Source organism: Heterocephalus glaber, unplaced genomic scaffold, assembly GCF_053883595.1.
Source record: "Heterocephalus glaber isolate CG9 unplaced genomic scaffold, H.glaber_assembly_v1.0 deba00001546, whole genome shotgun sequence".
Lineage (NCBI taxonomy): Eukaryota > Metazoa > Chordata > Mammalia > Rodentia > Bathyergidae > Heterocephalus > Heterocephalus glaber.
The window spans coordinates 2579279-2606554 of record NW_028258339.1 but is presented as its reverse complement, the minus strand read 5'-3'; the positions used below and the strand labels follow the sequence as shown (position 1 = coordinate 2606554).

At 37.8% G+C, this 27276-nt stretch overlaps 1 protein-coding gene across 2 annotated transcripts in view; it reads left to right on the top strand.

Annotated features, from left to right (window-relative positions):
* Nucleotides 1-27276, top strand: part of Clcn5 (Cl-/H+ antiporter 5) — a 187422-nt gene that overhangs the window by 115978 nt on the left and 44168 nt on the right. For both annotated transcript variants that reach the window (XM_004872007.3, XM_004872008.3), the window contains one exon: nt 20334-20480. In XM_004872007.3, coding sequence (XP_004872064.1) covers nt 20334-20480 — 147 coding nt within the window. The remainder of the gene's footprint in view (nt 1-20333; nt 20481-27276) is intronic.

The window sequence follows — 27276 nt, the reverse complement described above, 5'->3', positions numbered from 1 at the left end:
TTGGAAAGCTTTTTTGCTATTCTTTCTGTAAATAGGTGGGGTTTTTTTGGGGTACCATTTGTGCTGTTTTCTGATTTTTCACTAATTCTAAATAATCCTAGGTTAGGCTTTGTGTCACTCAGCACCTGTTGAATGTACTTTTCATGTTCTCTTCCTGTTTTTAAGGTATCTCTCAGTATGTGGTCACTAGTATCAACTCAGTCTTTTAGTTTTGACACTCTGTCCTCACACTGGTCACTTCTGTTGCTTATACTTTCAATAGTAGTATTAATCTCCTGGATTTCTTTTTGGTGTCTTTTCATGGACTCCAATTCTTTGCTGAACTGATCTTTCATGTTTTGTATTGCTTTGTTTAGTTCAGCTAGCTTTTTATTAGTGTCTTCTGTAGCCTCACTGATTGTTTTGTTTATTAAGTCTGTTATGTGTTTAGTGAGCTTGCTGAGCACCTTATTGGTCTATTTTTAAAATTTTATCTTATCATTTCAAACAATTCAGCAGTGTAACTTTGATTTCCTCCCTATCCTTGCCCTGTTGATCAGCTTTGGGGGTGTTGGGATTTTTTTAGAGGTGTTTTGTTGCCTGGCCTTCGCATGTTTCTATTGGTGTGTGTGTTTGAGTGTGTGTGCATACATACTGAAGTTTGGGGGTTAATTATATTGGAAAGACTTTATTGCTAATAGGGAGATCTTTAGTTAGTAGTGGCTGCTTTTCAGTGATGCACTCTGGGTGTGGCTAACTATAGGCCTTTGCCTCTGTCCCAAGATCCCATCCCCTCCATTAATTTGGGAGTAGAGGATGCAGTGTATTTGGCTCAGCAACCAGATGTCTGGAAATAAACTACAGTATTGTTAATGACACAAAGACAATCCCGGTATTGGCATGCAGAGAAAAGCATTTAATAGCAACAACTATGTTGTTCTGGCAGTAGCAACAAAATCAGCAACAATAATCAACTCAAAAACAAACTGGATATTGACATATCATAAGAACCAATAATGTACCAGCCTTAACCATAAAAAACATATCTATAATTATAGCATAAACACAAAGACAAACCAAATGCTAACATATAGTAAATATCTACTAAATGCAATAACTATACCTCCACTAAAAATAGAAAAGAATTCAGCAGTAATAGCAGAGTTAACTAAATATCTAAAGATTAGTAAAGACTAATGGTTATACTATAAGGGGATGAGGAATGAGAAAATGAAAGATGTGAAATTTGAAAAATAAAGCTGAGAAGGAGGAGAGAAAAGTGACATAAAGGATCCTATTAAGGAGTGAAAGGAAATTAATAGAATTAGATAAAAGTACAAGAAAACAAGAAACACTAAAAAGAGAAAAACCAGAGCAAAATAAAGAAAAAAATTTTTTTAAAGAAAGGAGGGATAAAAGGCCAAACCACAACCAATGGGGAGGGGGAATGAGTGCAAAAAAATTCCTCAGTGTTTTTGAGTGGATAGTTTCTTTTCAGGGTCTGCAATCTTGCAATCCAGCAGATATGGGGAATGGATAGTGAGTCACTGCTAAGACCTATTTTGTTTTCACAGTCACATTTTCATGTGTGAATGCTGGATCTGGCCCTGCCTTTCCCCGGGGCATGGGTGTCAGTTATGTCTACCCTTAGGGTGTGGTCACTCTGGTAGCTCCCACTTGTGATATCCCTCTGTGTACCCCAAATCACGGTTTTCTCCACCTAGCTCTATGGCCTATGGGATTGTGAGGTACACCCCTGCTTTAGAGGCTCCTCTGTATACCCCTAGGCTGTGGTAACTGTGCAAATCAAGGCATGACCTTGGTCACAGTTGGGGAAAGCAAACAGACCACTGACTTTGGTACCTGATGGAGGCGGTGAGGTGGGGGTTTAAGCAGACCGCTGGACTTAATGTCATCACTTTCAGACCCAGCCACCTCTGACAGCCACAGGTGCCAGGTCTGGCTTCTCTCTACAGAGTTTGGGAACCATGAATCCCTCCCACTGAGCTTGTACTTCTCAAGGAGTCTAAGTCTAGCCCACTCGCATTCTACAGTTATCTTTGGTGGCTGTTTTCTACCCCATCCTGTTGCAGGGCAACACCAGAAACCCTGCAGTATAGCTGTTCTGTGGCTCAGTCCCATCCAGTGAAATCTTTCCCAATATGACTCCTGATTAAACCCTCTCAGATATGATAGCTGGTACACTGAATCCCCGCCCTAATGCCAGCCTGCTGTGCAGAAGGAGTCAATTTAAGAATAAAACACCATGCTATTTTTGAGTGTATAATAGCCGTGGCCTTCTTTGGGACCAGTGCCTCAGCCTGGCCACCGTCCCTAACTGCCCTGACACCTGGTCTTGCCCTGAGAGGGAGGAGCCAGGTCCCCCCCCCCCCCAGGACCCAGTGAGCCTCCAGATAGCCTCCTTCCTCTCAGGCTCTCCAGCTTCTGTGCAGTTTCCAGTCCTCCCTCAGCTCCTTCCCGATTCCTAGAGAGTCACCTCTTACCTTCTCTTCACCACGGTGTTGTCTTCCAGGTGTCTGCACTCCAGGTCACAGAGAGACCGCACTTCACTGCCTGTCTCTACTCTACCATCTTGAATCAGTGCCATAAGATTTTGATGATTGCTTTTTTTGTAGAATACTAAAATCCACTGAATTAAGTTTGCCATATTTAATTTAAGAAAATGTACTAGTATTTTTGCCTACTTATTCTTTTAGATGAATTTCACTATCAGTTTTTCAGGTTATGTAAAAGGTATAATGGGGACTTTAGATTACTATATCAATGTAATATAATTCAAATTAGAATCTATTTCATTCTTGCTACACTTAGACTTTCCAACCAAGGCCATGAGACATCTCTTTTGACTTATGTCTTCCTTTTTTCCATCATATTTATCTTTTATAAATTTTAAAATAATATTGTGTTTCAAGTTTATACCTATAAATGAATGATGTAATGATTGTATTTTCTAGTTTTATGTAGAAATGCAGCTTTTTGGTAGATTTACTATATAATTTCTGAATTTACTTATTACTTTTCACTATTTACAGTTGATGTTCTTAGAGTTATATAGGAACTCATGCAGTTCAAACTGAATATCATATTTCTTCCTTTGTTATATGCATTCCTCTCTCTTTTCTTCTTACCATTTTTCTTATACCATGTTAAATATAATTGGCACCATGAGGTATCATTGCTTTCCTGTGTTAAGAGGAATGATGTTTTGCTTGTTGATTTTAATTTAAATATTCCATGTCATGTCCAAAAATAAATCCTATACATGAAATATTTAAAAAATTTTAAACTATCTTTTGATGGGCATGTAGACTGCTTCCAAGATTTAGGTATTATAAGTTATAATTCTATAAACATGGTTATGCATGTATCACTGTAATATGATGTCTTTAACTCTTTTGGGAAGATACTCAGAAGAGGTATAGCTGAGTCAAATGGAATTTCTATTTTTAATTTGCTGAGGAATTTCCATACTGATTACCATAGTGGTCGCACTGGTTTACATCCTTACCAACAATGTAGAAGGGTCCCCCCCAACCTTGCCAGTATTGTTGTTTTATAGTTGGTGATGGTAGCCGTTCTTTCTGGTGTAAGATGGAATCTGAGTGTTGTTTTTAAAATGGATAAAGAAAATGAAGTATATATACACAATGTAGTACTAGTCAGCCATAAAGAAGGATAAATTTAAGTCATTTATAGGAAAATGAGACTGTAATGCCAAGTGAAATAAATCAGAGAAGGTTAAATATCACATAGTCTCTCTTATATGAGAAATCTAAAGTGTAAATAATTTATTTAATTAATTTTTTTTCCCACTGGTGGGAATTGAACCTAGTGTTTTACACATGCTAATCTGTGCTATAGCACTACATTCCCAGCTCTTCAAAGTATAAGTAATTTAGGATCAAAATAAAAGGTAGATGATAGGAAACTGAGAGATAGACTTTGTGGAGATGAGAAGGGGACCTAGGGATGGAGGGAGACAGGAGGGAGGGGAGGGGACAGGGAAGTAAAAACAAATATGTGATATGTATGTGTACCAATTGAATATATTTATTATATATTGCAAACATGTACTAATAAAAAGAGATGGATAAAAGTTAATCTAGAATGACTAAATTTTAAAAATCTATTCTTGACATCTGTTTGAGAAAATTATGGATTTTAAAATTTTATCTGTTAGTATGATAACTCACGTTGATGGTTTCCCTTGTGATACCAGTCTTGTATTCCTGAAACAAATCTTTCTTTTATATAGCAGGCAGATCTTCCAATGTGATGCTGCATTCAGTTTGTTAAAGTTTATTTAAGAGTTTTACATGTATGTTCCAAAGTGAAAATGATCTATGAATATCTAATGTTGTCTTTGTGAGGCCTGGACTTGTCCTTGACTCACCAGTGTGTTTCTCTGGCCATCCGTTTAGCACACTCTTGAAAGCCTGTATAACAGGATATTTGTTAATCGTATCTGAAGAATCTCTGAGATAAAATAAAGCTGATCTGCTAAGAGAAGATAACATCTTATTGTTTTGATTTGAATTTATCTGAGTTGTTAAATCCATTTAAAATAAATTGTCTACCAATATCTTTTGCCTGTTCATCATTCACATCATTCATATGGTCTCTTTTCACTATTGTGTCCTTTTCCCCTTCTTATCAATTGTGGATATTATCCAAGTATAGTTTCTCCAGGCTGAGCTCTTTCTCTATTTCAGCGATTTTCAGTGTGGTCTGTGGGGTCCTGAGACCTTTTTTTTGGGGGGGGTTATCAGGGTAAAAACTACTGCAATATTAAGATATTACTGGACCAGGGATTTGGCTCAGTGGTGCCACCACTTGCCTCGCAAGCACAAGGTCCTGAGTTCAATCCCTGGTACCAAAAAAAAGGGCATTACCTGGGAGTGTTGGCACACACCTATAACCCCAGCACTGGGGAGCCTGAGGTAGGATGATTGCAAGTTTGAGAGGAGCCTGGGCTACATAATGACTTCAACACCAGCCTAGACTACATAATGAGTCCCTGTTTCAAAAAACCAACAAAAAGGTAAGACATTATTTGCCTTTTCCACTCATTTTTCTCATGAGCATACAATGGAATTTTTTAGAGGCTATGTGATGGGTGATGAGGCCATTGCTCTGATGGCTAGTAGAATGTGTGAAACAGAACCCAGCTGTCCTCTATTGAACCCAGTACAGTGGGCCCTTGACTTACAAACTCGATTGGTTCCAAGGGCTGGTTGTAAATCAAGTTAGTTGTAAGTCAGTACAGCTGAGATCTGGATGTTTACCTGGGTACACACTGTAGATAACAAGAGGCAGATGAATCTTCGATTAACTCAACCCAAGTTCATATGTCAGGCTGGTCATAACTTGAGGGTCCACTGTATTAAAGAGATTTGAGAATGGCTCATTAATTTTTGTCTTGGAAAATATATTTTTCAAAAATATTAATGTTAACATGTAGTTGGTTGAGTGTTGTTATATTTATATAAATGAATAAACATCTTTTAAAAACATTTCTCAGTTTAAATTTCAAATTCAGTAATTATCTATAAATATAATCCCTGTACATATAAGCTCTTAGTGTCCCCAGTAATTTTGAAGACTAAAAGGATCCTGACACCCAAAAGTTTGAGAACTGCAGCTTTGGTATTACCTGTTCAGATTTTTGTTGTTTTTCAGAACCTCCGCTCATTCATGAGGGTGACTCTCAGATGAAGACCACACTGTGAAAAGCAGCACAGTGATTCCCTCCTGGAGCTTTATACCTGCAATTCTGACAGGTGGAGAAAGTGCCCTGGATTACAGATTACCCCAAACTTCTGAAATAAGTACCATCTGTAGCATTTTAGAGATTAACATCTGAGATTTGTGTTTTATTTAAGCTTCTCAAAATGCAATAACTAGAACTAGAATTGGAGTGTAAACAATTTTCTGAGCCCTGTCTTTGTGGCAGACACTTAAGTAATCCTGTCCTTGAGTAGCTCAAAGTATAGCGGGCAGCCAGAAGATGATTTTATGTGTGTGCCAACTCTCATCACTTTCTCTTTTATAGTTGAGATTATTTTAATGCTTTCTTTTAAATGATAGGACAATATTCCTGTCTTGGTAAATTTTATAATGCCTCTCTTACTTTTACCTCTGTCATTCTTCCTTTTCCATGTTTATGGTATTTAACATACATTACTTATCCAGGATGCCATGTGCAAGACAACAGTTTTTTACTTTGCAGAGCAAAAACAAGAAATAGAAAAGTTTACTTCTCTGCACTTGTTAGTGTTGAAATATGTGACATTCATTAAATTTTCATCTACTAGTTTGTGTGTCAGCTCACCAACGTATTGGTTTATACATTTGTTTTTGATAAGAGGGTTAGTTGAGATGAGAGTATTACTTTATTTGAAACAACACGTGTCAGTGTCACTAGTAGAACAGGATATCAACCTACTGTACCACAAACTAGCACTGCCCTGTCCACACCTACCACCTGGCTCTTGCCTTGGTCTTAGTACAAGTGGTAGAAATATGTGTTCTTCCTTCTATTTTCCTTCTTTCTTCCCAACTAAATCACCTGCATCGCAACTGGAAGTAGCAAAGTACTTTCCTATCCTTTCCTCCACTCTCTTGTCCAGCCTACTGCTGTCGCACTTATCTCCTAAAATAATATTTGTATCATGTTGCTTCTCAAAAACCAATGACTCGGGCCGGGGATTTAGCTTAGTGGTTCCACTGCCTGCCCCGCAAGCTCAAGGTCCTGAGTTCGATCCCTGGTACCAGAAAAACCCAAAAAAACCCACCAGTGACTCCATTGGCTTCCCAGGTCCTTCATGACCTTCTTTCTACCCATTTGCTTGCAGACACCTACCTACCTACTTTGTCCTTTAGTAAGGCACAAATGCCAGCTTTGTTCTCATCCTTGTCTTTGGTCATTTTGTTTCCTGGACCTGGAACACCTTCTGTCCCTCATGAAATCTTCTCTAGCTTATAGTCTCCCCTCCACATTCTAAATGCCAATGTCACTTTTATTTTACCAGTTTAACAGTTGGCTATGGTGTCATTGCATTGTGTGAAGTTTCTCTCCCCATCTAGATCATAAATTCTTTAAGAGTTAGTGACAAAATAATACTTTTTGTATCCCCAATTCCCTCTCCTTATAGTAAAAGGTATAGATTTACTGTCAGCCATATAAATATGTTGATTAGCTGTTAACTCTTCCTCCTCAACGGGAATTCTTCTCAGTAAGCATTTATTGAACACCTATTCTGAGAACATCAGAGTCTCTGGGAAAACAGAAATATGAAGAATGTGGAATAGTCACAAGGCAGAAGTGGAAGAGATTATGCAATCTGCACAAAGGTGATACTGAGGAAAAACCTGCTAGAAGTGACCCTACATGGATTGAGTGGGATTTTACCAGACTGAAAAAAGAGTAGGGGTGGGGATGCATGGGATTCTTCACAGAGCAGCTGGCTGATGCAAAGGCGTGAAGAGCTGACAGTACAGTTGTTGCCAAGCATGGTAGCACATGCCTATAATCCCAGCATTTGGGAAGCTGAAGCAGGGGGATTATTGTGAGTTCAAGGCCATCCTGGGCTACATGGTGAGTTCAAGGCCAGCCTGAACTGCATAATGAGACCCTGTTTCAGAAAAACAAAAACAAAACCAAAAAACTACAGTTGTCATTCTGTAGCATAAGAATTGGCTCTAGGACTCCCTGCAGATACTAAAATCCATGGATCTTTGAGTCTCTTATATAAAAAATGGCACAGGATTTGCATAGAACTTATGCATATCCTCTTGTATCAACCTTAAATAATTTCTACATTACATATAGTACCTAATACAATATATATGCTATGAAAAAATTATTACATAGTGTCATTCAGGGAATAATGACAAGAAGTAAAAGTCTGATGTTACTTTAGTATAGAATCTACCTCTACACAAATACTTTTGATTCCTTTCTTGTTGGTTGAAGTGGCAGGTGGAGCACCCATAGATACAGAGAATCAATCTTACATGGTCTCTATGGGGCATGACAAATTTGTGGCAGTAGATAAATCTCTCTGGTTAGATGGGATCCAGATTTGATAGAGCCCTGAATGCCATGCAAAGAAACTTAAACTTGACCCTATAGTCAATGAGGAAGCAGCTTATAATTATAAGCAAGAAAGCGATTAGTTGAGTTGGGTTTTGTGGTGCATACCTGTAATCCCAGCTACTCAGCAAGCCTAGGCAGGAGAATGACAAGTTTGAAGTCAGCCTGGAAAATTTAGTGAGACCCTGCCTCAACATTTAAAAAGACGGGGATATAGCTCAGCAGCTCCTGGGTTCAATCCCTAGTACTGCTCACAAGAAATGTGACTGAGGATATGTGTTAGCTTTGTAACAAAAATATCAACCATAAAACATTTAGCCCTGATTGCCCTCTTCCTTAGCCCTCCATTGCATGATAAGTCCTATCTTTTGGGAAAATAAATCAAATCTTCTCATCGTTCCTGACCTGGCCAACACTCTGGCTGATCTCATGCTTGTGGCCATCTAGAGGTTTGATTTATTTCACATGTACCATTCTTTGGGCTGACATGTCATAGTTATAGAAAACACTGGGCTTGGAGTTCCACTAGACATGGGTTCAAACCTCAACTTTAAGTTGTTTCTTCATTCTGCTGCTGTAACTTTTTTTTCTTGGACATCTTTATATCTGCAAAACAAAATGAAAGACTATCAGATTGAGTTATCCATGACCAAATACCACTTTCACTGTTTCTGATTATATTTACAGTATTTCCATTGTTGACCTACTATTCATATCATCTGTTTTGCTTGATTTATTCACTGCTTCTAATTTTTCTTTGATGACCCTTTCTTTCAATGCATTTATTAAGGAAACACTTTATAACCAAAAGAGTGAACCAGATAGCTGCTTCAGGAAATGTTTCAAATGACACAGCTCAGTTTAGCTGGATTGTCTCACATCAGTGGGTTGCAGGAAGGAGTTTGTAAGGTCCCTACAGGTAAACTAAGTTTTCCAGCTTCTCCTTTGTAGAGTCTTCTCTTGTAGCATCATTAATTTGTTTTACTAAATTTGCAAAACAATAGGTACACCCATCTGAAACTATGACTGCAAGATACATTCCAAAGCCAAATGTAAATTATTTTTGGACTTCCCATACTTTTTCTCCCTATGATTTATGTGGCTAATGTAGAGTTGCTGGAACCATGTATTTTAAATCACTTCCTGAATGAAACAACCAGTGAGAAGAGAAGGAAGGGATTCTGTATTACTTTAGACATTTTCTTGCTTTCTTTCACTACTCATCACTGTATGGAACTCATGGGCATTTAATGAATTTACACTGAAAGAAAACTTTTTGATTTGTGCTAGTCTGTTAGACTCATTTCTTTCTTTCTTTTTTTTTTGGTACTGGGGATTGAATTCGGGTCCTTGCGCTTGCGGGGCAGGCAGCGGATCCACTGAGCTAAATCCCCGACCCTAGCCTCATTTCTTCTGATCAGCTAAAATGGTGCTTGTTTTCAGCAAAAATTTCTAGAAATCTAGAGCGTCTGCTAAATGAGATTGAGTGCTATTTCTAGGCTCATTGAATGTAGTGAGTCCCAGAGTTAGACAAATATTAACTGTAAATATTTACTGATACTACCTGCATTTAAAAAGGAGCACTGATGTTCCAATAAATTGACTTTATTAAGCAAAATAGTCCTTTTCAAAAATTATTTCCAAACATGATAATTGGTCATAAAAATACAGAGTGAGGACTGAGGTATGTGTGTGTGTGTGTGTGTGTGTGTGTATGTCACCTAAGGGATAATATTATCAGTAATACTGATTTCCTGAATATTAAAAAATAACATAAACAGAATAGTTATTCTGGGTATATATACATTTTCAGGTTCTTAGCCATGTCAGTCTTTAAAGTATTTTTAATGAATTATGAAAAATGCATTTTCTTTTCAATATGGTCTTTTTATTAGTATGTGTGATGCATATAATTACATTAGTTTTGGGGGATTAGTACATATATATATCATATCTTGATCATTTCTATCCCATTTTCCCTTTTTCCCCTTCCCCTGCCCTCTCCCTTCCCTAGATTCTCTTCCCTATCTGCAAAACATCTACCTACATGTTTTTAAAATTATCTTTCCTTTATTTTGCTCTTTAAATTATTTATACTTTTAGTTTCTCATATTAAAGTAACCATGCAATATTTAATCATCTATGTCTTGATTTATTGTACCCTAACATTGTGGTCTCAAGATGCATCCATCTTCCTACGAATGATTTGTTATGGCTTGTGTCCCAAGGCTCATGCAGTCATAGATGGGGCTTTTTCTGAGGTGGGTGAATCTAGAGTGTATGATGCTAAGATTAAGGGCGTGTGATTACTAAACCACTACTCCTGAGTGATTGGTTTGGCATTGCCCTAATCCCAGTAGTCTGAATAAGGTAAAAGGAGCAGAAAGATTCTGTTAAAGCCCCTTGCTGCTTTTGCTGCTTTTGCTGCTTCCACTGCCATGAACTGTTGCCCTTCTGCCACCCTGCCTTGAAGCCAGCTGATTAAGGACTAAAACTTCTACAAACTGTAAGCCAAATAAACCTTTCTCCCTTTAACTTTGAGTGGCAGATATTTTGTCTCAGCAATGAGACAAAAGTAACTAAGACATGATTCAAATTTATCCTTCTTTATGACTAAGTAATACTTAATTGTGTATAAATGCCACACTTTTTTATGCATTCATCTGTTGATGGGCATACAGGCCCACTTCCAAGATTTAACTATTATGAACTGTGCTTCTACAAAAATGGGTGTGCATATAGCACTGTAGTATAATGACTTTAACTCTTTTGAGAAGCTATCCAGAAGAGGTGTAGCTGTGTCAAATGGAATTTCTATTTTTAGTTTTGTGAAGAATTTCCGTATAGATTTCCGTAGTGTTTGTATTAGTTTACGTTCCCACCAACAATGTAGAAGTGTTCTGTTCCTTTTTCCCCACAACCTTGCCAGCATTTATTGTTTATTGAGTTCTTGAAGATAGCCATTTTTACTGAAGTAAAATGCAATCTCAGTATTGTTTTGATTTGCATTTCCATAATGGCTAGTGAGCATTTCTTCATTTACTTATTGGTCATTTATATTTCTCTTTTCTTTTTTTTTTCTTGAGACAGTCTCGCTATGTAGCTCAGATTGGCCTTGAACCCATTATGTAGCCCAGGCTGGCCTCAAGCTTGTGGTGATCCTCCCGCCTCAGCCTCCCCAGTACTGGGATTACAGGTGTGTGCCACCATGCCCAGCTATACTTCTTCTTTGGAGAAGTATCTGTCTTACTGTCTTGTTGCTGTGACAAAATATCTGACACTCACAAGTTAAAGGAGGAGAGGTTTATTTTGGCTCACAGTTTGTAGAGGTTTTAGTCCATAGTCAGCTGGTTCCAAGGCAGGGCAGTGTGGCAAAGGAGCATAGCAGAGGAGAAACTACTCATGATTTGGCAGCAGGAAGCAGAGAGAGATCAAGGGAAGAAGGAGGATATATACCCTTCCAGACCACACCCACAGTGGCCCACCTCTTCCTATCAGGCTTCACCTCCCAACATCACACCCATCTATAAACCCATCAGTGGGCATCATCTAGTATCATACACACGTGATCCAGCCACCTCCCCAGAGCCCCACCTATGAACACATTGGGGCTTTGCAGGAGGACATATAGATACAAACCATAAATAGCAGTGTCTATTCATTTCAGCCCATTTTTTGATTTGGTCTTTTGGGAGGGGTGGTCAAAATTTTTGAGTCCTTTGTATGTTCTAAGTATTAGTCCTCTATCAGAGGAGTAGCTAGCAAAAATATTTTCCCATTCTGTAGGTTGTCTCTTTACTCTGTTGATTGTTTCTTTTGCTGTGCCAAAGATCTTCAATTTGATATGATCCCACTTGTTCCTTAGAATATTTCTAGTGCAAATGAGGTTCTGTTCAGGAAGTCCTTGCCTTTGCCTGTGTCTTCAAGTTGTTTTAGCAGTTTTTTTTCTTCCAGCAGACTCAGTGTTTCTGTTTCAATGCCTATGTCTTTGATCATTTTATTTTATTTTATTTTTAGTACAGTGTGAGAGATATGGTCTAGATTCATTCTTCTGCATGTGGCTAGCCAGCCCCTCCCCCCACCTTCATTGGTTAAAGAGGCTATTTTTTTCTCTAGTGTCTGTTCAGAAGACACTGTGCCCCATGCACTTTTAGCCATCTGATCTAGAACAAAGGGGCAAAAAACAAATGCTGGAGGTTGAGGATTCTTTATCCAGTATGTTTGGAACTAGAAGTGTTTCAGATTTGAGATTTTTTTTTTCAGATTTATGAATATTTGCACATACATACTGATAAACCTTGGGGATGAGACCCAAGTCTGCATATGAAATTCATTTATGTTTCACATACAGTGGCATACTGTATACTTATACTTATACTGTACATATATCCTGGAGGTAATTTTATACAATATTTTTAGTGTGCTTCCATTTGACTGTAAGCCATCACAGGAGGTCAGATGTAGAATCTTCCACTTGTAGCATATGTCAGTTCTCAAAAAGATTCAGATTTTAGGGCATTTCAGATTTTCAGTTTTCAGATTAGTGATGTTCAACCTTAAATAGATCTCCTTGAAGGATAAAATAAAGTAAATCAGATTAAGGCTGGGAAGCATTTTTTATCAGTCAGGTGGGAGCTAAGATCTAGAGTAAAGTGGAAGGGCTTTATTAAAATATAAAATTCATTTATTTGTTTGTTGCTTGAAGAGGATGTCTGTGCATGTAAATGACCAGCTTAGAGAGTCAGAGCGCAAGTGAGGTGAGAATGGAACACTTGGAAGGGTAGCTTTACTTGAGGTGTGAGAATTTAAGTATATTGAAGATGGTGTCTGAACTGGGCATGGTGGCACATGCCTGTAATCCCAGCACTGGAGAGCTGAGAAGGAGGATCAGCATGAGTTCAAGGCCAGGTTGAATTATATAACAAGACCCTGTCTCAACTCTGCCCCAAAATAAAGATGGTGTCTGGACTTCACATACATACATGGCCTGAACAGTGTGAAGAAGACATCTACATGAGGTAACAGTTCAGTTTTATGAGTCAGAACCTGGCAGGCATGTGGAGAGCATCTGTGCAGGGAACAAAGTTGGGAAGGATATGGGAGATTAGTTATATATAGGGCCATTGTTCAAGAAAGCTGAAAGAAATTAAGGGGGATAGGATCCAGATTTTCCATTGTTAGTAAAATAAAGTACATATATAGGAAGGGAAAAAACTAGATTGAACTCTGTCATGTTGGATTGAAATCAGAGTTGTCAGTGAAAACTTGTGTATATGTATGTGTACACATATGTATATGTTATATATGTGGTCAATACATGGAGATGGATATGAAAATATATATGAAAATGTGTGTACACTTGTTTGTGTATGTATATTTCCTACCTATGCCCACCAAAAGAGCCTGGGAACAGCAGCACCACAATACCAATGCATATACCTTGCATCCATATCTCATATTCTAAATACTGTCCTTGACTGCAAAGTCTCAAGTTTCCTGGAATAATAGATGAATCTAAGAGTGGAACACAAAATTACAAGATAAGTGTGGCATGTTTTTTTTTGATAGAGGTTAAAGTAATTCTCTAAGTATTATAGGAACATGCCACAAAGACAGAAACCAGCTTGAAAGAAGTTCCCACTGGCTATATTTTTTGAAAAATTGAACATGAAAAAAATGATATTCATTGAATAATATAGGAGTCTACTTATATAAATACGTAATGATTAAATGAGAGATTGTCTACAGAACAACTGGCTTGTAAATTTCTAGGGTGTCAACATTATGAACCTCAAGGAAAACGGGATTATTTCAGTTCTTTGGTATTTATTTAAGTATGCTTTGTGGCTTAAGATGTAGTCTACTTTGGAGAAAGTTCCATGAGCTGCTGAGAAAAATGTGTATTTTGTCGTTGGATGAAAAGACACTTTGTTTCATCCATTTGTTCGATGATGTGATTCAACTCTTTGCTTTTCTTTTTTGGTCTGGTTGATCTATTCATGTGACTATAATATTGAAGTTCCCCGCTATGATTGTTTTAATGTTTATAGACATTTTTTTTTTTTTTTTTTGGTACTGGGGATCGAACTCAGGAACTTGTGCTTGTGAGGCAGGCACCAGAACCACTGAGCTAAATTCCCAGCCCTAGACCTTTTATATTCAGTATTTTTTTGTTTTATGAAATTGGGTGCACCACCATTCCATGCATATATATTTACAATTGTTATCTCTTCTTGTTGAATTTTTTCCTTTACCAGTATGTAGTGACTGTCTTTGTCTCTTCCAATCAGTTTTGGTATGAAGTCCACTTTATTAGAAATTAGGATAGCTACTCTTGCTTGTGTTTCGGCTCCTGTTGCATGGAATATCATTTTCTATCCTTTTGCTTTCTGTCTGTGTGTTTCTTTGTGGATGAGGTGTGTCTCTTGGAGGCAACATCTTAGTTGGTTTTGTGCATTAGTTTTACTTTTTTTTTTTGGTACTGGGGATCAAACTCGGGACCTTGAGCTTGCGAGGCAGGTGGTGGAGCCACTGAGCTAAATCCCCGGCCCAAGTTTTTCCTTTTTTGAGACAGGGTCTTGCTATGTAGTTCAAGCTATGCTTGAACTCACTATATAGCCCAGGCTGGCTTTGAATTTGAGGCAATCCTCCTGCCTCAGCTACCCGAGTGCTGAGATTACAGGCATATGCCACCACGCCTGGCAGGTTTTTTTATTTTTTGATCCAATCTTCTGATCTGTGTCTTTTGATTTTGGCGTTAAGATCATTTATATTCAGAGTTATTACTCAAAGGTATTTATGAATAGATATTTCTCAGAAGAATAAAAAATCACCAATAAATAGATAAAAAATGCTTGGCATTTTTAGGCATTAGAGAAAAGCAATCAAAACAATAATTCCATTTTATTCCAACAAGAATGGCTGTTGGGCCTGGGATTTAGCTCAGTGGTGCAGCCAGCTGCCTCGCAAGCACAAGGTCCTGAGTTCGATCCCCGTACCAAAAAAAAAGAAGAGAAAAGAATGGCTGTTACCAAGGACTCAAGAAACAACAAATGCTGGTGAGGTTGTAGGGAAAAACGAACCCTTCTACATTGCTGGTGGGAATATAAACTCATATAACCACTGTGGAAATCAATATGGAGATTCTTCAAAAACTAAAAACAGAAATTCCATTTGACAGAAAGACATAGTGGCACACACCTATAATCTCAGCACTTGAGAGGCTGAGGCAAGATAATGGTTGCGAGTTCGAGGCCAGTTTAGGCTACATAATGAGTTCAAGGCTAGTCTGCCCTGCATAGCAAAACCCTGTCTCAAAAAAGAAGAAGAAAGGGCCGGGGATTTAGCTCAGTGGTTCTGGCGCCTCCTCACAAGTGCAAGGTCCCAAGTTTGATCCCTGGTACCGAAGAAACAAAAAAAAAAAAAAAAAGAAAAGAAGAAAGAAGGAGGAAGAGGAGGAGGAGGAGGAGGAGGAGGGAGAGGAGAAAGTCCATTTGACACAGCTATACCTTTTATGGGTATCTTCCCAAAAGAGTTAAATATATCATTATAGTAATACATGAATACTCACATTTATAGCAGCTTAATTCATAATGGCTAAGTCTTGGAAGTGGCCTATATGCCAATCAACAGATGAGTAGATAAAGATAGTGTAGTATATATACACAATGGAGTGCTACTCTGCCATAAAGGATAAATTTGAATCATTTGTAGGAATACAAATACATCTTGACAATATAATGCTAAGTAAAATGAATCAGACACAGAAGATTAAATAATTGCATAGTTTTTCTAATATGAGACCCAAATGTATAAATAATTGAATAAGCAAAATAAAAGAGATATGATAAGAAACAGAGAAGTAGACTCTGTGGAGGTGGGAAGAGGATCTGGGGAAGGAGGGAGAGCGGAGTGGGGAGGGTGTGAAAAAACGACCAAGATAATATATATATAAATATAAATATATATATATAAATATAAATATATATATATATATATATCAATTCCCCAAGATGAATATAGTTATTATATGTTGCAAAGATATAAAAAAACCCAGGATCTGTTCCAGGTAGCTATTTCATATGGGTATTCCTCTGTCACTTTTCAGAAAATCTGTCTTTTCCTAAATTTTGACTCCTATCCAATATCAGTTGAGAAATTGAGGGAGTGGGAGAGAATTAGCAATCAATATAGACATGTTGATGGTTTCAAAGAATATGCTGATGTCACATTCAAAGCCAAGAGCAGAAAACACTGACAGAAGAAAGAAGATTCTAGCTCAGTGGTACAGCACTTGCCTTGCAGGCATGAGATCCTAGATCTAGCCCCAGCACCACAAACCCAACCCAACCCAATCCAACCCAGTCGAAGGTTAAGGACTATATTTCCAGAAAGGAGGACATCTTTGTTTTAAAAAATAAATTTTATTGTATCCCATTCCACCCCAGTCTTCTCCCCTCCCTATGTACAAAAGCTTTGTTTCCATTTTTTCCTTCTATTTTTTTCTTGTCCTTTCCTTCCTTTCTCCCTCCTTCCTCCCTTGTTCCTCTTCCCATTTGAACACTTTCTTCCCATTTCCCAACAGCCATTATATATTTCAGTCCTTATTTCCACGTTTGGTTTCTCACACCAGAGAAACAATGTGGTATTTAAACATGTGTGTCCGATTTATTTCACTTAGAAGTATAGTCTCAAGGTTCATCCATTTAGCTATAAATGTCTGAAGCTCCATTGTATAAAAACATCACATCTTTATCCACTCGGCAGTTGATGGGCATTTGGGTTTCCAAGATTTTTCTTTTCTTTTTTTTTTTTTTGGTACTAGGGATTGAACTCAGGACCTCATGCTTGTCAGACAGGCATGTTGTCAAGATTTAGCTATTACAAACTGTGCTGCTATAAACATGGGTGTGCACATATCATATAGTATGATGCTTTTAATTCTTTCAGGAAGATACCAAGAAGAGGAACAGCTGAGTTAAATGGAACCTCTGGTTTTAGTGGTTTTTGTTTTTTTTTTTTGGTACCAGGGATCGAACTCGGGAACTTGCGCTTGCAAGGTACACGGCAGAACCACTGAGCTAAATCCCTGGCCCTAGTTTTAGTTTTTTGAGGAATCTCCACACTGATTTCCATAGTGGTTGCACCAGTCTGCACTCCCACCAACAGTGGAGAAGGGTTCCTTTTCCCACGGCCCAGCCAGCATTTGTTATTGGTTGATTTCTTGATAGCAGCCATTCTTTCTGGAGTGAGATGGAATCTCAGCATCCTTTTAATTTGCATCTCTCAAATGACCAGTGATGTTGAACATTTTTCATATGTTTATTTGCCATTTCTAATTCTTTATCTGAGAAGTGTCTTTTTATTTCAGATGCCCATTTTTGTATTAGGTCTTTAAATGTGTGGGGGGGTCTGATTTTTTTTGAGTTTTTTATATATTCTAGATAATAGTCCTTTATCTGAATAGCTGGTAAAATTTTTTTCCCACTCTGTGGGTTGTCTCTTCACTCTGTTGGTGGTTTCTCTTGCTGTGCAAAAGCTTTTTAATAAGATAAGATCTCAGTTGTTGATTCTTTGTACTATTTCCCTTGTGGTTTGGGTTTTGTTCACGAAGTCTTTGCCTAATCCTATGTCTTCAAGAGTTCTACCCATTCTCTCTTCCAACAGATTTAGTGTTTCTGTTTTAATATTTAAATCTTTGATCCATTTCGATTTTAGGTTAGTGCATGATAACAGATATAGGCCTAGTTTCAATCTTCGGCATGTGGAAAGCCAGTTTTTCCAGCACCATTTATTAAAGAGGTGGGCTGAGGATTTAGCTCTGTGGTGCTGCTGCCTGCCTCGCAAGCGCAAGGTCCTGAGTTCAATCCCCGGTACTGGGGGAAAAATAAAAGATGCTATCTTTCTTCCAATGAAGGTGTTTGGCTCTTTTGTCAAAGATAAGGTGGTTGAGTACAGGACAGCATCTTATAAGAGGAAAAAATCATGATGTAAGTACTTACCCTCAGTTGTAGTTATTGCGTGTTATATGTGTATGTCTGTGGCCCTGTGTGCTGCTAACAGTGAGTCATTCTTATAAATAAAATAAATGACAATATGTTTTTATTCATAGTATACTCTACACAAATCTAGTAGTGTTCCAAGAAACAGGCTTTGGTAGTGAAGTAAGTGCATAAGTTGGCACTTTTTGTCATGTGATTCTGTGTAGTGCTGTTAATTTTGCCTAGTACATCCAAATGTTACATTATATGAATACTACCCAACAAGTGTTTGCTGGTTTTATCCTTCCCGGGTGTTGCAGTATTCAGTATAGGGTACAGTTATTTGTAAAACAGACGAAATATTTTCACCTTTAAAAAGGAAATAAACTTGGCTGGGGATATAGCTCAATGGCACAGCGCCTTCCTGGCAAGCTTGAGGCCCTGAGTTTGATTCCTAGTAAAAAAACAAAACAAAAAACCCCAAAAAACAAAAAAGAAGGAAATAAACTTACATGAGTTAGCATGTGACCTAAAGTCCAAAGTGATGATTCTTATAGATTCGCTGTTAACAATGTCATCAGTATCAACACAGAATGAAAGAATAAACAATGAGTAAAAATACTTTTTTCTGGATGACAGGAGTGATGACAGAGAGAACTAAGATTTTGTATATGTTGTTAGTAATAAGAAAAATAAAATTACTAGTCTTATGTTTTGTCCAGTTCCCTAGAAGTGAAAGCTGAGACAGGGAATTTAAAAATTCCATTAGTGAGGAGTTGCTGTCAGGAGAAGGTGAAGGAAGCAGCATAGAGAAAGAGGAAAAGTCCAGCAAGGATGAATTATTGGTGGCAGGAAAGGAACTCGACTGAGCTTGCAAAAAATCATAAAAAAGTATCCCAAGATCCACTTAATCCACACAACAAAGTTGGCTTTTATACCTGAGAAAATGGTGTTATGATCAATAATTTTATACGTTAATTAGCACCTTGGGGTAAATTTGACTCCTTCCCTTCCCTACAATATATAGTAAAAAAATGGTGTAACCTATTACTTAGTTCACATTTGCACAGATTAGAAGCTATTTGTTTATACTACAGGATAGTGAGAATGCATGTCTTTTACTTATAAATCATACCATTAAGCACACAAATAGTTCCCTTAGATTATCTGTTCTCCTGATTTCAACCACTGCCTTGATGTCAATTCTCAAATCTTTGCCACCCAATCTTCATCTCATCTGGCTTACACAGCATCATTTTTTTTCTGTCTCACTATCACACAATGAGTCAGACTTAGTTCCTAAATTCCTTAGTTCCTAAATGTCACTCACACTTAAGTCAGGCTGCTCACTTTATCACAAATGAGGTATTATGAAATTGAGCACATGATTTGGTGTTTCCCTTGAAAAAAGTATTGACTAGGCAAGTTACTTAGCATTTCTGAGCTTCGAATTCTTCATCTGCATTAGTTACAATGCCTTGGCATAGAAATGTTGGAAAAATTAGGTGGGCGTGTTGATCCATGCCTGTAATTCCAGCACTCTGGAAGGTGAGGCAATTGTGAGTTTAAGGCCAGCCTTGGCTCCATAGTGAGATCAAGTTCAGCCTGGGGTATGTAGCAAGAGCCTGTTTTAAAAAGAAAAAAAGCCAACCTTTGTAGCACATGTCTGTAATCTCTGTAATCTCACCACACCCTGGGATGCTGAAGCAGAAAGATTGCAGGTTTGAGGCCAGCCTGGGCAACTTAGTGAGACCTTGTATCAAAATAAAAACATAAAAATGAGTGGAGGTGTAGCTCAGTGGTAGAACATGCCAACATGTGTGAGGCCCTGGGTTCCATCTCCAGTACTGGAAAAAAGAATAAAATACTGATACATTGTGCAATGTGGATGAACCTTGAAACATTATGCTAAATCAAAGAAATCATACACAAAAGGCTGTACACTATATGATTCCATTTAAATGAAATATCTAGTGTCAGCAAATCTATAGAGACAGAAAGTACAATAGAGGTTACCAACGGCTGAATGATGGAAATTTATTGTTTCCTGGGTATAGAATTTCTGTTTGGGATGATGCAAGAGTTCTGGAAATGGATAGTGATGATGGTTGAACAGCGTTGCATATGTACTCAATGCTACTGAATTGCATACTTTAAAATCATTAAGTGGTAAATTTTATGGCATATGCGGGGGGAGAAAAAGTAGTGAGGAGTTGGGAGGTCACTGTTATAATCCTCCTGCTTTTCCTTCTGTGCAGGAGCCATGGATAATAGAGGCTTTCAGCAGGGGAGTTTTAGTAGCTTCCAGAGCAGCTCCAGTGATGAAGACTTGATGGACATACCAGAAACAGCTATGGATTTCTCCATGAGAGATGATGTTCCTCCTCTAGACCGAGAAATAGAAGGTATCATTACTGCTGATGACCATTTCTTTTTAAAAAATTATTTCAATTTATGTACAATAAAATTAATTTATGTTCAGGCACACAGTCCTGTGAGTATTAACACATACCTAGATTCTTTTTTTTTTTTTTTTGGTACCAGGGATCGAACTCGGGACCTTTGCACTTGTGAGGCAGGTGCCGAACCACTGAGCTAATCTATGGCCCTACCTAGATTCTTTTAATCACCATCACCGACAGGAAGCAGTTCAACTCCTTAAAAAATTCCTTTTTTGCTACCTCTTTGTACTCAGGCCTTCCTTTTCCATAACCCCTGGAACTACTGATCTTTCCCCTTCTGTAATTTTTTTTTCTTTTCAAGCACATCATATACATGGGTACATGTCCTCTTTTGAGACTGACTTATTTTATCCAGCTTAATGCCTTAGAAATTTATCTTTTTCTTGATAGGTAGCATATCCAGGAGTGGGATGGCTGACTTATATGATAAATATATGTTTAACTATATAAGAAAATTCTGAACTATTTTCCTTGTCTTAAGAAAAGTTTTTAAAATAAACAGAGTATATCTATAAAGTGAAAATTCTCTTCATTGGTTATTTGGTTACCCAATCACATCATTCTCTTCAGTGACTATGAGTATGATTGTACTATAGTTTATGTAACCAAGCTTTTATGAATGCACATTTTAATTTTTTCTCATCTTTTGCTATTACAGACAATATTGCAATTATCAATTTTGTGGGTGTGTGTATATATGTCTATCTTTTAAAGACATGAGAACATTTTTTAGCATGAGTGTATGAGAGAACTTATTTCTCCTATAACCTCTCCAGTGCTGAGTATTATTATTATTCATCTCTACAGTATGATAGGATGAATAATTTCTTCTATTGTTTTAAATTCCATTTTACATTAACTTTTAATTAATGAAGTTGAACATAGTTTCATATATTTACTAAACATCTTAATTTCTTTTTTGGAAGTTTTCTATTTATATATTATTTTTATAATGGGATGATTATCATTTCTTATTTATTTATTGGAGCCCTTTGTGTACTTTTTTTTGTAGTCCTGGAGATTGAATCCAGGTCCTTCACACTGAGCTACATCCCCAGCCTTTTTTATTTTTTATTTTGAGACAAGGTCCTGCTAAATTACCCAGAGTGGCCTTGAAGTTGTGATCCTCTTGTCTTAGCCTCACAGAGTGCTAGGAGCCCTTCATATATTATTACTAATCCTTTATCTAATGTAGGTTAAATGTACATTTTTTCTACTTCTTTGTCTTTTAAACTTTTTTATTGTAGTACTGGGGATGGACCCAGGAGTGCTCTACCACTGAGCTACCTCCTCAGTACCCCTATTTTGGGGATGAAGGATGAGATGGGATCTCACTGTGTAGTTCAGTCTGGCCTTGAACTCACTGTGTATCCCAGGCTGGCCTCAAACTTACAGCAATCCTCCTGCTTCAGCCTACTGATGCTGAGATTATAGGTGTGTACCACCACACCCAGCAACTTTCTTTTTTTAATTTGTAAATATTTTTAGATTTTTTTATAGCCAGGTGTAAACTCTCATGGGGTCATAGGTGGGGCTTTTTCAGAGGTGGCTGGATCTAGAGTGTGTGAAACTGGGATTGATTCATTGTGCAATGCTAGGATCAAATGCACTAGGATTAAGAGTGTGAGTGCTACCTGCCCTGAGTAGCCTGGATAAGATATAACGGATAGAAAGAGCAGTGATTGTCCCTTGTTGCTTTGCTACCTTTTGCCTGCCACGAACTGTTTCTCCTCTGTAATATGTGTCTGCCACCCACCCTGCCTTAGAGCCAGCCGATTATGGACTGAAACCTCTACAAACTGAACTAAATAAACCTTTCCTCTCTTAACTTGTGGGTGTTGGGTATTTTATACCAGCAACAAGAAAAGTTACTAAGACACCAAGGGTACACTATATCACTTTTTTTTTTCTGGTAACTTTTGAATTTCTTATTGTATTTACAAAGGACAGTATCACTTTAAGATTAAATTTGTATAATTACTTGAAAACTGCTGGCTGGTTCTTTCACTGGAATTGCCATTTTCAAAGTAAAATCTGAGGACAAGGAAGTACTAGCAGAAATCATTCCTTAGCAAATTCACACTGAGGGCATATGACTTTGTAGACACATTGCTAGGTTCTGGAAATTAGCAAGAGTTTAAGACGCTATCCCTGCCTTCATTTAATTGATTCTGGCTAGCTAAACAGCTACACAAAGTACTTACAATACCTAGGCATAGTGGCACATGCCGGTAATCCCAGTACTCTGGGAGGCTGAGGCAGGAGGGTCACAAGTTCAAGCCTAGCTTAGGCAATTTAGCAACTTAGCAAGACTCTGGCTCCAAATAAAATTTTTAAAGGGCTGGGGATGTAGATCAATGTGAAGGCCATGGGTGTAGTCCCTAGTACTGCCTCCCCCAAAGTACTTATAAATAATGCTTACCTCTTAGAGTTGTTTTCAGGGTTTTGTGAGATATATAGTGCTCATAATTAGATTTGGAATTTTCTTTTACTATAGCAAACATTATTGACACAATTGGTGAAACCAAATACAGCAACAAATTATAGGATCAATAGTTACCTTCTGGTTTGCATCATTATACTAGAGAGATAAGTACTTGTATTTTTTTTCAGCAGATACAAACTGAAATATTTAGGCACAAAGGAATGTTCTAACTAGGCATGGAGTTATATGCTCAATAAAATATTAGCTATCAGCCAGGAGTTGTGGTGTGCCTGTTGTCACAGTACTTGGGAGGCTGAGGTAGGAGGATCGCTTGAGCCCAGAAGTTTGAGGCTAGTCTGGACAACATAGTGAGATCTTATCTCCAAAAATGTTAGGTATTATTATTACAATGGTACCTTGGTTCATGAACTTAATTCTTTCCACGATTCTGGTCACAGAATTTGTTCCACGACTCTGGTCAGAACAAATTCTGTTACCAGAATCGTAGAAAGAATTAAGTTCATGAACCAAGGTACCGCTGCATTATTATTATTATCATTAGTGCTATAATCCTATATTACAAATGTTACAGTTCTTACAGTAAGTTAGCAGAGGAATCATTCCATGGGTATGTATCTGTATATATGTGAAGGACTGGAGAAGAGTTCACAGAAAATTTGTATTAGAGTAAGGCCTCGAAAGATTAGTTGTTTAGTACAAAAAGCATTCCAGACAAAAAGCAAGCTTTTACAGAGATAGCAACAGGCATAACAGGGCTGGGGATTTAGCTCAATGGGGCTGCACCTGCCTCGCAAAGGCAAGGTCCTGAGTTTGATCCCCGGTACGGCAAAACAAAGCAAAGCAAAACAAAACAAAACAAAAAAACAGGCATAACATACAGAGGTATAACGAGGCAGAATGGAAGCCTAAATAGGCAAGTTGTAGCCTTAAATGTCATGCTAAGACATTTGAATTAACTTTACTGTCAATTGTGAGGCAAAGCTCCTTCAAACATTCATTCAACAAATCGTTTTTTGAGCACCTACTATGAATGAGACACTGTTGTAGATACTAGGGATACAGAATGGTGGGATTAAGACAAATAGTCTCCTGGAGCTCAGATCTAATAGAGGAAAATAGTTAATGAATAAATAGAGTCATCTGTTGGTGTCTAAGGGGGGTTGGTTCTAGGACCCCCAAGGATACTAAAATCTGTGGATGCTTGAGTCCCTCATATAAAATGGCATGGTATTTGCATGGAACCTATGCGCGTCTTCCCGTACACTTTAAATCATCTCTAGATTACTTATAATACCTGATACAAAGAAATGCTATGTAAATTGTTGTATTGTTTAGAGAATAATGACAAGAAAAAAAGTCTGTGCATATTCAGTACAGGCACACTTTTTTGTTGTTTCTGTGTGTGTGTGTGTGTGTGTGTGTGTGTTATTTTGGGGTTTTTTTGTTTGTTTTTCATTGGGGATTGAACCCAGGGCTTTCACACTGAGCTGCATCCTCAGCCCTTTAAATTTTTTTTTATTTGTAGACATGATATCCCTAAGGTCCCTAAATTGCCCAGGCTGGGCTCAAACTTGCAGTCTTCTTGCCTCATTATAGGCATATGCTACCGTGTCCAGCTCAGGCACAGTTTAAAAAAATTTTTTTTTGTTAGTCCATGGTTGAATCCACAAATGTGGAACCTGTGTATTTGGAGAGAAGATTGTGGACAGCTTACATAGTTAATTACCCATTGGAATAAGTATTAGAATGGAAATTAACAAAATGAGAATAGATGGTAACTAGGGAATAACACTTTAGTTAGGCAAATCAAGGAAGGCTTCTCTGAGAAGATGACAAACTTGGGCTGAACTTAACAGTGTGAGATCCATAGATTAAAAAGGATGATGAGAAATTTGCCTGTGAAAGATAACTCAGGCAAGTTACAGCAGGGAATAGTCCCAAATTTAAAGTTCATGAGAGAAGTGCTCATGGTTTTATGTTGAATGTTTTCTCTTATTTTCCTACTTCTACAACAGGGAACTGTGTTTGCATATCACTTCTACTTACATGTATTTATAACCATTGTGTGTCAGTTCTGTCAGTGGTTCTAGGAAAGTGGTTAGTTATCCTTATATTGAAACCTATATCTAAGCCTTCTGTTAGACCAGAGGAGCCTAGTTTAATCATTATAGTTTCTAATAGAAAATGGACTTAATCTAGCATCAGCATCAACAAAGTACTTTGTTGTTTTTGTTGCAGTACTGGGTATTCAACCCAGGGAGTGATTAGCTACATCCTCAGCCGTTTTTATTTTGAAACAGGGTCTCTCTAAATTGCCCAAACTGGTCTTGAACTTGTGATCTTCCTGTCTCAGTTTCCCAGGTAGCTGGGATTACAGGTGCACCACTATACCTGGCTACCAAAGTACTTTTTGTGTATTCACATTACTCTCAGTAGATGATTGGGATAAGAGACTTTATTATTCCCATTTTGTAAACTAAAAAACTGAGGCAGAACAAGATTTTTAACATTGTCTGTGATTGTAGAATGTGTTTTTACGTGAGTAGTCTTTCACCACTTTTCACTTGCTTTTATAGGAGAATGATTGCTTGTGGTTTACAAGAGCTGACTGAAATAATGAGGCTGCTTTCCATGAGCCCTACACGAAAATCCATCCATTTACTATATGCTGTAGTGGTGGAATTTTCTTGCTTTGGTTCCAAATTGTTCTTACTTTACTTAATATTTTAGCATGGGATTTCCTTATATAGACAGTACCAGCAAAAAAGGTCACAAAGTCTTTGATATGTGTTGGTAATACTGTACATAAAATACTACATTTTGTACTGGGCACAATAGCACATACTAAAAAGATTAGTTAGAGGGAGGCTGAAAGGCAGTAAAAGTGGTTCTTGTTTTCCAGATGGCTAGAGGAATTGATTTATGAGGAATGAATAAATAAATTATGCATGACATGACTAAATGCATCTGAGGTAGTGTTATAGTAGTCTGTAAATTAGAAGAAACATAAATACAGAGATCTGAAAGCAGCAGAGGGGGAAGAAAATAAGAAAACATTCAGCTGTTGTCAGACTCCATCTGTTCTAACTTGTCTGCTTCTGCAGCCTAGCCCGCATGGCCAACATTGAATTCATTCATTTGTTCATTCAATATTTATGGAATATTCAGATGTGAGCCCAGTACTGTGCTGTTTTAGTAATGTTCTTTGATTCCCTTCTTTCCCTCACCTCCTTGTCTTTTTACCCAGTGTGCCTTAACCACTGAATGAGGAGACATTTCTGACAGAGGGTGCAACATAAGTAAAGGCACAGCAGCATGAGAATGCCTTTTGAATTCTAGAAACACAGAGTCTGTGTATCTAAGATCTAAGGCTTTTGGGGTGGAGAGAGTGGTGGCCATGGGAGTAGAAGGGAGGACAGTAAGAGATATGGCAGGATATCTATCTAGAAATCTGGGCAGGGTCACATTATGTACATTTTGGGACCTTATCTTGTAACCAAGACATCATCAAATGATTTAAAAGCAGAGAAATTATGTGATCAGATTTGAGTTTTTAAGACTTGGAAGCCTGGAGGGAATGAGAGGAAAGGTCCCTTGACGCCTGGAAGACCAGTGAAACTGTTGTTGGTGTTTTTTTGTTTTTTGGGTTTTTTTGGTACTGGGGATTGAACTCAGGACCTTGCACTTGTGAGGCAGGCGGCGGAACCACTGAACTAAATCCCTGGCCCTCTCTTATTGTTTTTGTTATATAACTTTTTTCTCCTTTTGTTTGACAGTATCATATTCATTTTATAAGTCTTTATCAAGTTAATTATCATAAGCACAGATTAACTGTTATTGTTTTAAAAGTCTAGGCAATAGCCAGCCAGGCATATGCCTATAATCCTAGCACTCAGGAGGCTGAGGCAGGAGGATCACTGCAAGTTTGGAGCCAGCCTGAGCTATGCAGTGAGCTCAAGGCCAGCTTGAACTGCATAGACCTTGTCTCAAGAAACAAACAAAAAACCACAAATCTAGGCAAGCGATCAAAAGGGCTCAATGAAGAAAACAGGAATGGAATGGGAGAAATAATAGTTTTGGACAAATTTCAGAGGGAAGATCCATAGGCCCAGTTAGATATGGGGGATAACATAAAAATGAATCAGGGATGACCTCAAAGCCTAAGTTTATTATGGGGTAGGATATATTTCCCCATATCACTTGCTGAGTTTCAACATAACCTCCCAGTGTCCCAGAGAAGGAAAAAATTCTAATCGTCAAATGTAGTAGAATGAAAAAAACGATTTGGCTTGA